Below are 12107 nucleotides of genomic sequence, written 5' to 3'. Positions count from 1 at the left end.
AAGTGGGGAAATGTTGTTATTCTCACGTGTGTTTCCTGAAAACATTGACAGGGTGAAAGTACTGGGTTATTTAACAAGTAAAAAGATATCCACTGGGAAGCAGATTTTAAATCAAGATCGGATCTTTTTCTAAACAATACGGTCTAGTTCAAACAGGGATTAATGCAGGGGAGTGCTGTGGTCTGTGTTATGCAGGAGGTCAGATGAGATGATCACAGTGGTGCCTTCTGGCCTTATACTCTGTCGAATCTAGTCTGTGAAAAGCGCTCTGTGTCCCAGTTCACGTTCATCTCTAGAATATGCTTCGGAGGGAAGTGCCGCACTTGCTGTGCTTTAGATAACTGTCAATGATCAGGCTCGTTGCCTAGTCCTAGCAGACACATTGGTTTCCTGTGCATGCCTCCTAGCAGATAATGAGAGGCAGACAGTCATTTGTTTTGATTTACAACATACACAAATGGCTCCTAATCCTGGGATCTGGGCACCTTTGTCGTAAAATAGTTACATAAAGGTTGAACCAGCAGCTGCTCCTCACCTCTAAGCAAGAAAAAAATAAGCAAAGATTAATCAAACCCCGAACAAATACCCTCTTAGCACAAGTGCAGGAGATCGCTTGCATTCAGTCTGAACCTGGAGCATGCTGCCAGTCTGCACATCACCATCTGCACTCATGAAGCTAGCCCTCCTCTCTCTCCATCCCCAGAAGCACAGGTAGAAGACAGGGCCCTGCAGAGTGTTGTAATAGTTGCGTGCAATTACCTGTGCACACCTTTACCTGCAGTTTGTGATCAGTTGCATGTGCAGCTAGTCAAGTGATTGCTCACACAGCTGCACCTGCACATCACATGTTCCTTTTGGTATGTGTTACAGTGAACATGAGGCCTGAGTAAATGCCTCCTGAGAGGAGCGTCTCCCCCACTCAGCTGAGCTAGTGCCGTGTGGCTGAACTGCACTGCAAGCAGACTAACAGTGTCGGTAAAGGATGTGCAGGAGAAGGAGCCAGTGAGACTTTACAGAAACAAGTCAGACTACTTACTGCTGTGTCTGAGAAGCTGCATGACCAGACAAGGTGTTCTGGGCCTCCTGTAGCCACATCCCCATGTGAGGATGGAAGGGAAATGTGAAAAGCTGCTGTCCCACCCCACTTAGTGGTCACTCTTGCCAGTTTGGAGCACATTATTATCTGATCCATCAGGCTCACATCCACGCTGCGCAGTTACCGAGGTTTCTTAATAGATTCAGCTCCATCAGACCGTCTCCCACCAGTCTCTCTCCTGGGCCCCTCAGCCCAGGGCAGTGTTCTCTGGAGCTGCTGTAAGTCAATGTGTCCATCTCTCATTTGAGACCATGCCAGTGACAGTTGTGTTCTTCTTTCAGCTGAAATCGGGTGACTTTGCCTTCCTAAAGCAGTTGGTGCCCCTGTTGGAGGAGATCTCCCGCATTCATCCTGAACCTGTCATCCAGGAGCTCGCTGCTGATCTGCGCATCACCATCTGCACTCACGGAGCCTTCTCCACCCAAATGGTTGGCACTGCTGCCCACAGCACCCTGGGGAAAAGAATAGGGTCAAACAGGTCAGGAGGACAGACCCATGCAAACCCCACAGAAAGTCCTGAGGGCAAAACAGCCGGGCTCAGCCTGGGACCACCACAGAGTAATGAAGATTGCAGCCACACAAACAGCAGCATGACCAGTAACCACAGTCCTAAAGGAAAGAATGGGGACTCCACCGTGCAGAAAGAGTGCCCCGCTGGGACTCCTACAGCAGCCCACAGCCCACAACAGCTTCAGGAGCTCCTGTTATCAGCGTATGACCCTGAAATCCCAGTACGGGCAGCTGCCTTGCGGGGTCTTTCCCGCTTGATAGAGCAGAGAGATCCAGACGGACTTAAGGCTCAGGAGAAACTCCTCAAGGTAGGCAGAACTCAGGACGAAAGCTTGCTTACAGAGTGTGTTTGTTTAATGTGCTGTTTCCCTTCTGACACTGTGCCGTGCTCAACCAAGTGTCACGCTTACAGGCTTGTCTTCGCACTTCTTACATGACAACACACCTGGGACAATGTGGGCTCTGGGCGAGTGACTCAAGTGGGCCGTACGCATGTCTGGGAAGAGCACGCAGATCCCTTGTTGGCAGGTTTTTCCTGCAGAGCTCAGCCTGTGTCCTGCTTGTGGTCCCAGCAACTCTTACTGGGTTCCCTCTCAACTGTTGGGGGTTTTTTCTCTCTCCTCCCAGCCCCATGAAGCAGTAAACATGATGATTTGTTAGCCCAGTTATTGACCCTGCTGACATGAAATTAACAAGGTTCCTCTGGCCCAACATGGCTAATGTCCCTGTGCGCTATTCTCATGCTGGCGTCTCATGCCCCATCTCTGCCCCATATTCCTGGGTTCAGGGAGGAGCAGAGGTCACTTCCACTTTTTTCTGCAGCTAAAGGAGAGGAACCAGAGTTAAAATGGGAAAGTGCCCACAGATCTCTGTAAGTGAAAACCTCACATCCTCCCTGTGAATAGCTAAGGAAACAAATTGTCCTACATGCTACTGCAGGACCCAGAGGAGATTCCTGAGCCACTCCCCACCCTGCAGCAGGCAGTCTCTGCTGTAGCGATGGGCAGCTGAGCAGTCAATTTCTCACTAGCAGATTTCATGAATCAGTGTTACATTTGTGGCAACCATGACCCAGGCTCAAATCCTTTAACCAGGGCCATGTGCAGTCCATGATGCTGTGGGAATCCACCCATATGACAGCTCTGAGAGGTGTAAACTTCCACATTCATCTCAGCGTGGTGCTAACTCTCAAGCCTAGTTATGATAATTTAAATTGACAGCGTTCACTATTTCACTGCTGGCAGAAGCATCCAGCCAATGTCCTGGTCCCTCACTGCTGGCTGCAGAGGAGTGTATTGGGGTAAGAGGCAGTGGAACAGCTAGTTGCTGTCAAAGTTTAGAATTTCAAAAATTCCTGTTGCTCCAAACTTGCCTATAAGGTGGAGAGAAAAGCTGCTTCCCTACAGATCACACAGGGCCTTGCTTGTAATTCCAGCTTGACCACAAGGTACAGAGACTCGGTCAGAGAAATGGGGAGGTCTGGATAACACCTCCAAGTGTGTGGGACTGGAGCTATCTTAGGTGAGAACATGGGTCTTGCACTCCTAGGAAGGTAACTGGTGTGCTTTGTCCTCCAGGTTTTCCTGGAAAATATGGAACATGGGGACTCCTTTGTGTACCTTTCTGCTATTCAAGGTGAGTGCAGTGCCCAAGTTGCTTGGGTTTGGTATCTAATATTTTTCTAAGGATTTACTGGTTAAATGTGCACATTGTGTCTGTCATGCGGAGCCCTTCGCTCCTTTCAGTTTCTAGAAGTGTCTGACCCAAGGCAGCTACCTAGAGAGTAGCACAATGATCACTGCCTGAGTGAGATCGGTGGGGCAAGGTCTGAACACAGGATCGGGAGCCAGGAACTGCTGAGTTCCAGTCCCAGCTATGCCACTCTCCCGTTCTGTGACCTTCACCTCTGTGTCTGTTTCCCTTTCTCAAAACAGGGATATTTCCTACGTCCTGGGCTCCTTGAGGGTTAATGTGTGAACTGCACTTGGCAGAACTATACTATTGTGGTATATAAGACACCTGTGAGGAGAATTGTGTTTAGCCTGGTCTAGGTAGGAAACTTCTCTGCCCCATTTGTTGTCTTCTCCTTGCCAGCAGCAGTAATCACCCCAGTCTCTGGATCGCCTGCCAGCAGTGAGGGGTTAGCTTCTCTTTCTCCCTCTCTAGCTGCAGAAACTCACAGGCACTGGTCACTTGTCTGCAGCATGGTAAGGAAAGAAGCAATCCCCTGTTTGTGTCATCTGCATCTCTCCACTCTTCTCATATTGATTTGTACTGAGACCCCTATTGTAATGTCAGGGAGGGCCTTGTTTCCCCCCAGCACTCTGCTGTCTTTAGGCCAATCTGTGGGAGTCTCTCTGGGCAGTTTCTGCGAGTGTTTCTGAGGCTATTGTAATCTGAAAGGTGGAAAGGTACCCAGTTCTTGCTGAGTTCTTCACAGCTGGGTCTATCTTCGTGTCCTCTGTGGCTTGGGGTGAGAAGCTTTCTCTGGCTGACATCAATACTTTGCCCAGAAAGCTGCTTCACTGAACTTAAGTTGGAGATCGAATCACCACGACTGCAAAGGCAAATGAACAAGCAGTGAATGAATTACAACACATTTAAGCCAGAAGAGCACAACGGTCTGTGCCCGGCGGTTCCAGGGATAGGTCTTACTGGGAAAGATTTTCTTTTAGAACAAAAGGAAAAGCAAACATTTTACATGGCTCCAGGTTCTGCCTCGGAGCTGTTTCCAGCACCATCTCCTGGTTGAAGTGGGGCAGAGGTTTTTGGTCTAATAGAACAACTAGTAGCTCATGATTCCTGCCACCCACTTGTGTGTGACTAATGCACATGGAGGTGTAGGTGCTGTAGGGCATATTTCCCACTACGGTTTAACCAGCATTTGTTTTGTGATATGTCTGAGTCCGTTGTGTTCCACCCATGCTCCTATCTGTGAACTGCTGGCATACATCAGCTGAAAGGTGTGTGCTTGTTTATTTACCAATTAAGGCATTGATTATATTCCCCTGCTGAGGATGTGCTGCAAATTTAGTGAGTCTCTCATCCTTAAACACTGCACATTCCCAAGAAAGTCAGAGCCGAGACAGGAGAGAATTCCCTGGAAACCAGAGAGCCAGTGGCTATGAAAGCCAAGCTTTATGCCTCGCCATCAGCAGTTTGGATCCATATGGATTTTCTGCTGGGATTGCAGGCCTCCTGGAGCTAGCATCTATTTGGCTTTGTCTAGACTAGAGCTTTGATCATGTTGTAACTCAAGGCAATTAATTACCAGTTAACTTGCGTAAATGCTAATCTAGACAGTCCACGGAAGTGTGTTGGTGGCTGTGTTAGAGTTCACGATGGTGAATACACCTTTCCTTCAGCTGAGTGGGCAAACAATTCATTGCTGTCACAGGCATGGTACAGGGCTTCTGCATCAGAATGAAGGGCCGTGACCTCAGTGCATGCAGCTGGTAGTAGAGCACAGGTCACTCTTAGATTCTTGCAGAGGTTGGCTAATAAGTGTGCTCCCCAAACTGGGCCACCAGGGAAAGGCATTCCTGAAATACACAGGATATTTTAAGGGGAAAGATGGGGGCAAGCTTCTGATACCTGTGACCCGTGGGCAGGGGAGTCCAAAGTTGTGACCAGAGCGACCGCTGACCCAGGGAGAGTGGCATTGTGGGACACCTGCTGGTGGACTGTTGGAGCTGACAGGTAGTTCGGTGTCTACGCTAGCAGAGATGGCAGAAGTAGGCTGTCCTTGGTCTTATGTCATGTGGGGAAATGGTGTTACTGTTTCCACGCAACAGGGAGGCAACCTCAGTGAGAGACAAACATAGCTCTGGACGTTAGGTCGACATAGCTTTGTAGTGTAGACCAGGCTGAAGTGCCTCTTGGTCCATGGTGCTCAGCATGCACATTTGAAACTGGGAGTCTGACACCAGAAACTCTTCTGAGTTGCTTGGTTCTCCAACTATGAAAGCATAAGCTGCCCCGCCACATGGTCAAAATACCTGGGCTCTCCTGAAAGGGGAAATCTGTCATTTCTCGAGGAACACAGATGTTTGTTTAGCTGCTTGTAAAGAATTGCAGGGTGATCTGGCATAAAGCTGTACCAACATGCTTTACAGACGATGAACAAATAAAGAGCTCCTTCCAAAGAAAAGCTGTGGTATCCGGACTCCAACCCTATGGCATACTAGCTATCTAAACAGTCCCCCTGTGGTTTCCGATCTTCACTCCAAACTCTTGGGTAGTGTTGCTGTGCACTTTTTAAAGGGGGCTCCATGGCAGGAATAGGATTAGTTGCTGAATCCAGCAAGGAACTGTGCGGCTGCATGGGGGGAGGGATAGCTCAGTGGTTTGAGCATTGGCCTGCTAAACCCAGGGTTGTGAGTTCAGTTCTTGAGGGGGCCACTTAGGGATCTGGGGCAAAAATTGGTCCTGCTAGTGAAGGCAGGGGGCTGGACTCGATGATCTTTCGAGGTCCCTTCCAGTTCTAGGAGATTGGTATATCTCCAATTATTACCTATTACCTATTCTAAAGCAGCTGCAAGAGCTGGAGCCGTTCTGCTGAGGGAATTACTGTAATCATGCTGTATGGCTCCCCAGGTATATTTGCTGCTGGGGAGGTCATCTTGGGGAAAATAAAATATCTTCCTAAGAAATCTGTGCGTGTGAGGAGAGGTTACTAGCTTGCCCGTGCATCCTGTTCCATAGAAATGGCTGCTGAAAATGGTGCCAAGATTCCTGATCTTGCTTCCTATCTTAGACCAAGTCCCTGCAATAAGAGGAGAGACACAGGAAGAGAGAGTATCTAGTGAAATCTCGTATTGGGGTACCTGGGCAGGTTATTTTAATATTCACCACTTAGTGCCCCCATTACTATCTCAATAAAACCACTGATAGACAGGGGATGGATGCTTGAGGAACGCTAGGTAGCATAACCATTGGGAATGATCTAGTCATCTATTACCACTAAATGATCTCCAGCCTTGTAGGTGTGACTAGAACAATGTCAGACATGAGGTCCAAATGACACATTCACATTCACAATACAAGCTTTCATTATTATTAAAAAAATTATAAGAAGTTTCTGGCTCGCATGGTTGAAAAAAACCCTTCCAAAATGTGGCCTAAGTGTAACCAGTGTAGTAGTGATTGCTTGACTCTGCAGACAGCCTGAACCAGTGGCTCTGAGAGGTCTGAACTCCCCAAAGCCCTATTAATCTCCTCTATATGTTAATCTTGTAGCCCACTGATGACACTTTAATGTAACCATTAACTATTCAATTAGTGATCACTGTAGTGCAGGGGTTGGCAACCTTTCAGAAGTAGTGTGCCGAGTCTTAATTTGTTCACTCTAATTTAAGGTTTCATGTGCCAGTAATACTTTTTAACGTTTGTAAAAGATCTCTTTCTGTAAGTCTATAATATATAACTAAACTATTGTTGTCTGTAAAGTAACTAAGGTTTTTAAATGTTTAAGAAGCTTCATTTAAAATTAAATTAAAATGCAGAGTCCCCTGGACTGCTGGCCGGGACCTGGGCATTGTGAGTGCCACTGAAAATCAGCTAGCATGCCGTCTTCGACACCCGTGCCATAGGTTGCCTACCCCTTCTGCAGTGCATGGAATGGGGAAGAAGGTGGCCACAGGGAGTTGCTGTAGAGAAGGATGTGCAGAAAAAAAAACAGACACAGTTAAGAGAGAGACAGGGAAGGGAAACAAAGTGAAGAAACAATAATGATCCTATGGGGGAGCAGATTTCCCTACGGGGTGCTGCCAAATAAGACAGTTGGGTTCCAAACAAAACATGTCATGACAATAGCTCAAAGTTTCATTGCTACATAAAGACCAGATTCTCCCCTGGGTCTCTGTGACATTGTTGGGGTGCCACTGTGGATCAACAGTAGTGTGTTTGTGCAAGACTGAAACTTTGGTCCATGGATCAGAATTAGAAATGGGATTCAGCTCTCGCCACAGAATGAGTTTGAAACCCCTGCACTCGCACCACTTGAAGATGGTTACATGCACACACCATCTCCTGTAGTCACCAAATCAGCTGACTGTGGCCGTTGTCAAAACTTGTTATTTCTCAGGCTTGGTCTACACTTAAGTTTTGCCAGTATCGCTTAGTCTGTTTGGGGAATTGGTATAAACTGTAGCCTGTGTCATGGCTCCACAAGACCTGTGCTACATCCCAGCTATTGGAGGAACCCCTTCAGTGGGTCCCACTCTTCCATCAGGGTTGGCCATACGGTCTCACCAGCTCCTACACTTGAGCCTCTAGGTTTCAGCACTCCCGCTTCATACTATGAGCTCTGTCCAGTGCGTTCAGCTAACAGACACCTGGTTAGAGTCCCTGAAGAGTGTAAATGGGCCTCAGCAGATATTTTCAGTTCCAAACAGACTGGGGTTTATTAGGCAAGTGGAGTGCAGCACTGGAAGTCCTTAGGTTAGCATAGAGAAATTAAGATGAAGACAGTATCTGTCTGGTCAAGCTAGTGCCATCCACCATCCAAACTGCTGTGAACCCCATTTCTGGCTCTCTCTGACCCTTTATCAGTCCCAGGGGAGAGCAGTCCAGCCTCTTCCAGAAGCAAACTCTTTATCCTTGCCTGTACCTCTGTCCTTTGTTTTCAGGCAAAGCTATGCTGAGTTCACATACTCCACCTCTAAGTGCTTCCCCCCGTTAAGCATTGATTGCTCAGCCATTGGGGGGGTTCTCATTGTCTCTGTAGATCCTCTGTTGATTTGGGTTGGTTTCAACCAGGTCTTTAATGCCTATTCATTCCACCCAGGCAGCAGGATGGTGCACACACCTCATGCCTTCTGTGCTGCCCCAACAGCAGATTTACCCCTTTTTCACCTACTTGGTAGCAATGTTAAGTACAGAGGGACACTGAGACACACACAGGGTCCATAAAAATATTACAGAAAATCCCCACTTCATCACAACTAACAAAAGCATTCTTGGCAGAATAAACTGTCCCCCCACTAGGAGGGTTTGCTGGGATAGCTCTACCAGTATATCTATACTTTTCTAGTGTAGACAAGGCTGACATATGACAGAGTTGTCACTTGCCTGCAATAGAAGCTTGAATAAGACCATAAAAGTCTACCTTTCGGCATCTAATCCTTCCAAATCTTAAACACAAAACTCTAGTACTGTTGAGCCAGATGGGGAACCAGGCCATGCATCCTAGTCAGTCTCATATATAGGCATTGTTTCCACCTCTGATCCAGGTCTCTCTCCTCAATAGACAGATCTTTCTTGTGTATTGCTGGGTTGGGTGCATAAGGTAGCATTGCTCCGTTGGAAGGAAAGTCTTAGTGACATGAACAATTAGATTCTTAGGAGGGGTAAACATGTATTGCTTAGGAGATGCATAAGTATGGAGGAAGAAAACTCCTGTGGATTGTACAATTAGTTACCTCTGTCTCTGGACCTCCTCTTCAGTGTAGCAGAAATCTGAGATGAAGGCAGTCTGGGGTGGTTAAGACTGGCTCCTTAAAAATTTTCAAACCCCGGTGTCTGTCCCCACTTCTCTTGCTGGTTGGAGTAGGAGCAAGAGAAGAAATACTATATTTGCTTCTCGTAATTGATGACTGGAAGAGCAACCCCTTCCGAAACAGCTGGAAGATTAGCTTATCAGTACACTTTCCTCTCTGCCTGTACAGTCTTGAGTGTGATGAGGTTATTCTTGCCCTGCAGGTGAAATAGGCACGCACGCTTAGATAGCCTCTGAACAATTCGTGTACTGTGGGCAGCTCCTCACATGTTTAGCCGCCGGTTATAGTTCCGATTAACCCTGACACAGTTTCTTGTGGTGTTGAGTCACTAACTGTACACAGAAGTAACATGTTAGCTAAGATTAGAAAGCATTGTTAGTCTTGCCCTGTAAATGGCCTTCGGGGATGTAGGGTAGAGGTTGAGAGCAGCTAATGGATGCGTTAGGCAGGTTCCCTTTTTCTCTGGGCAACACATGCTGCTTCCGCGGTAGGGCTTTTTGCAAGTGTTTTTTGATGTTGGAACTTACAAGCTGGGTAGCTGTGCTGAGAGCTGAAATCAGAGCTCACCCCAGAGCATGATACAGGAAGGGAGAAGGGTCTGGCACTATGCCACTGTATCGATGTATAGGCTGATGGCCAGTAATTGACAGAGGGGTGTTAGTTCATTGATACTTAAGATTTGGGACCTACAGGTGGGGCTGCTACTCTGAGGATGGGAGGGAATTAGATCTTGCATGTCAGCCCTCACTGCCAATATGCTTGTCAGAGCCAGGAAGCTTTGTGCCACTATATAATTTTCACTTACTAGTTGCTGCTTTTTATTACGTTGACAGTCAAGGCCGAAATAAGTCGGCAGTTGTTTGAGCTCAGTTCCAGAACTGCAAATCCTGGACAGGGCATGGCAGTACGGAACACAAGCAGGTCTCCTGGCTTCTGTACTGTGCTTTAACCATAAGGCCATGCTTCTCTTCAGTGTCATTCAGGCAAAATGGCCAGGCATGTTCAGATTCCCTATTTCTCAGCCTCTCTGAGAGTCTCCAATGTTTTCATTCTGTGGCTCAGTCCTGAGAGAGAGCACTTACACCCTTCACGGACTCATCCTTTCCTACCATCCCAGTTGTCTGCTGGTTGGTTCTCAGTATGTTGGTTATAGGACGGCTCCACATGGAGCCACCCCCAACAATAGAACTGGGGTGTCTGCCTCAGTTTCCCCTCCTTTGAAGGTCCTAGTAACTCTGTGCAAGCTTTCTTGTCTCATAACACCCCTTCTTGGTACTGGTTTATTACAAAAACATAGTGAAATTTAAGCAGAACACACTGGTGCCACATCTGTCTGATCCCAACAAGGGCAGTCAGGGCCGGGGTCGGAGCAGGGGCAAACCTGAGGCTGGGAGAAGCAGAGGACTTTGTAGTTGGATTCCAGGCCAGAGTTGGTACCGAGGGTCAGAGTCCAAGTCTGTAGGTGAACTCTAGACCAAGCCGAGGTCAAAGCCGGGGATTCAGGAGCAACGAGCAGGAACAGTCATGGCAGCTACAGGAGATCCACGCTGTTGCCTGGACGGTTCCTGGAATGCCCCTTGGGTTTATATAGGGCAGGGAGCCAATCAGGAGCCATGAGGCTGCTGTCTGTCAAGCTCCTGAAGCAAAACTTTCGCATTTCTGTGTCCACAGCGGGTCATGGGAAGTGGAGCACAGGTGGGCTACAGCTGGCGCTGTGTAGCACCTGGAGATGTCAGCTGCCTGGTGCAGGCCTGGGTTCTAGACCCATGGGGCCTTACAACATGGTTCTTAAAATCCTGTGACATCATGCCACACATCCACCACACCTGGGCTCTTCATCATTCTGCCTGTCCTTTTACAGGACACCCCCTGCAGCCCTTCCAGCTGGAGCGCAGCCCCACTCTTCCCAGCAGGACACCCCCTCCCCGCCAGCCTCTCTGTTGGAAGTTCATCCTCACCAGAGGAGTAACCCTCAGTCCCCGGGGCTCCCAGCCCTCTGGCTCAAGCTACCCACTGAGGTCCCTATGCTGGAGAAGCCCCTCCTTGGCCTTCAGCCCTCTGGCCCTGGTTCTCTGGCTTGGGGAGGTCAGCTGGCAAACCCCTCCCTCTTGCTGCTCTCCTGCCTTCCGCCTTCCCCCCAGGAATTGCATTCAGTCTCGATGCTTTGGCAGCTCTCACTTGTCAGTGTCTCACTCCCTGGGAGCTCTCACCTGCCCTTGTCCTGCTGACACTGTCTCTGCTCTAAGGTCACCCTCTCACCAGGCCTCTCTCGACTCCAAGTCCCAGGCACCCTCTTTTAACCTTAGTTGGGTCAGCTGATGATTCACAAATGCACTAGTCTCTTTCCTCTTGAAGGGCCAGTGCCACCCTGACAGTTTCATTCTGGAAGTTCCCATCTCACTTTCAAAAGTCTTTTGTGAGTCCAGCTCTCTGTACTGACTGAGTTCTGGTTACATTGCTGTTGTCTTTAATATTCTAGACATTAGCAGGGCATGGTCTTATGACCTGGAAGAGAGAGCCTATAAAGCAAACTGATCTACCAAGCTCATGCTCCAAGACTGGTTGAGAGGCTAGCGGAGGTGAAAGGGTTTGGATGCTGCCCACTCTTAACATTGTACAGATACACAGCTCGGATTGCACACTCTGTACAGACACAGACCAGAGACAAACCCTGCTCCAAAGAGCTGACTACCTCAGTGTAAGACAAGAGTCAGCAGAAAACAGCCCAGTGGTGGAGGACAAGAAGATGAGGAGATACTGCTGGTCAGCGTGACGGGCTCTGGTCTCAGCACACCAGCAATCAAACTGCTGTCAAGTTTTTGTAGGCATCACAGCAAACTACAACTCAGCAACCAGGATCAAACAATGTCAGGAAGCACAGGAAATGGGATGGTGAATGATACAGAGAAGGGTCAGGGAGACAAGGTGGGTGAGGTCAGATTTTTTATTTGACCAACTTTTGTTGGTGAGAGACGAGCTTCACCTGGACACCGTGTGCAGCA

General features: G+C 48.3%; 2 protein-coding genes across 2 annotated transcripts in view; both read left to right on the top strand.

The window, feature by feature from the left end:
* The window catches only part of UTP4 (UTP4 small subunit processome component), a 113290-nt gene that overhangs the window by 22284 nt on the left and 78899 nt on the right, over nucleotides 1-12107 (top strand). The window lies entirely within an intron of this gene.
* The window catches only part of TANGO6 (transport and golgi organization 6 homolog), an 87029-nt gene that overhangs the window by 40923 nt on the left and 33999 nt on the right, over nucleotides 1-12107 (top strand). The window contains 2 exon segments of the mRNA XM_050922237.1: nucleotides 1378-1914; nucleotides 3184-3241. Coding sequence (XP_050778194.1) covers nucleotides 1378-1914; nucleotides 3184-3241 — 595 coding nt within the window.

This window comes from Gopherus flavomarginatus, chromosome 14 (assembly GCF_025201925.1).
Source record: "Gopherus flavomarginatus isolate rGopFla2 chromosome 14, rGopFla2.mat.asm, whole genome shotgun sequence".
In the NCBI taxonomy this organism is placed as follows: Eukaryota; Metazoa; Chordata; order Testudines; family Testudinidae; genus Gopherus; species Gopherus flavomarginatus.
The sequence above is the reverse complement of the archived record's forward strand: the minus strand, read 5'-3'. Positions and strand labels throughout refer to the sequence as shown.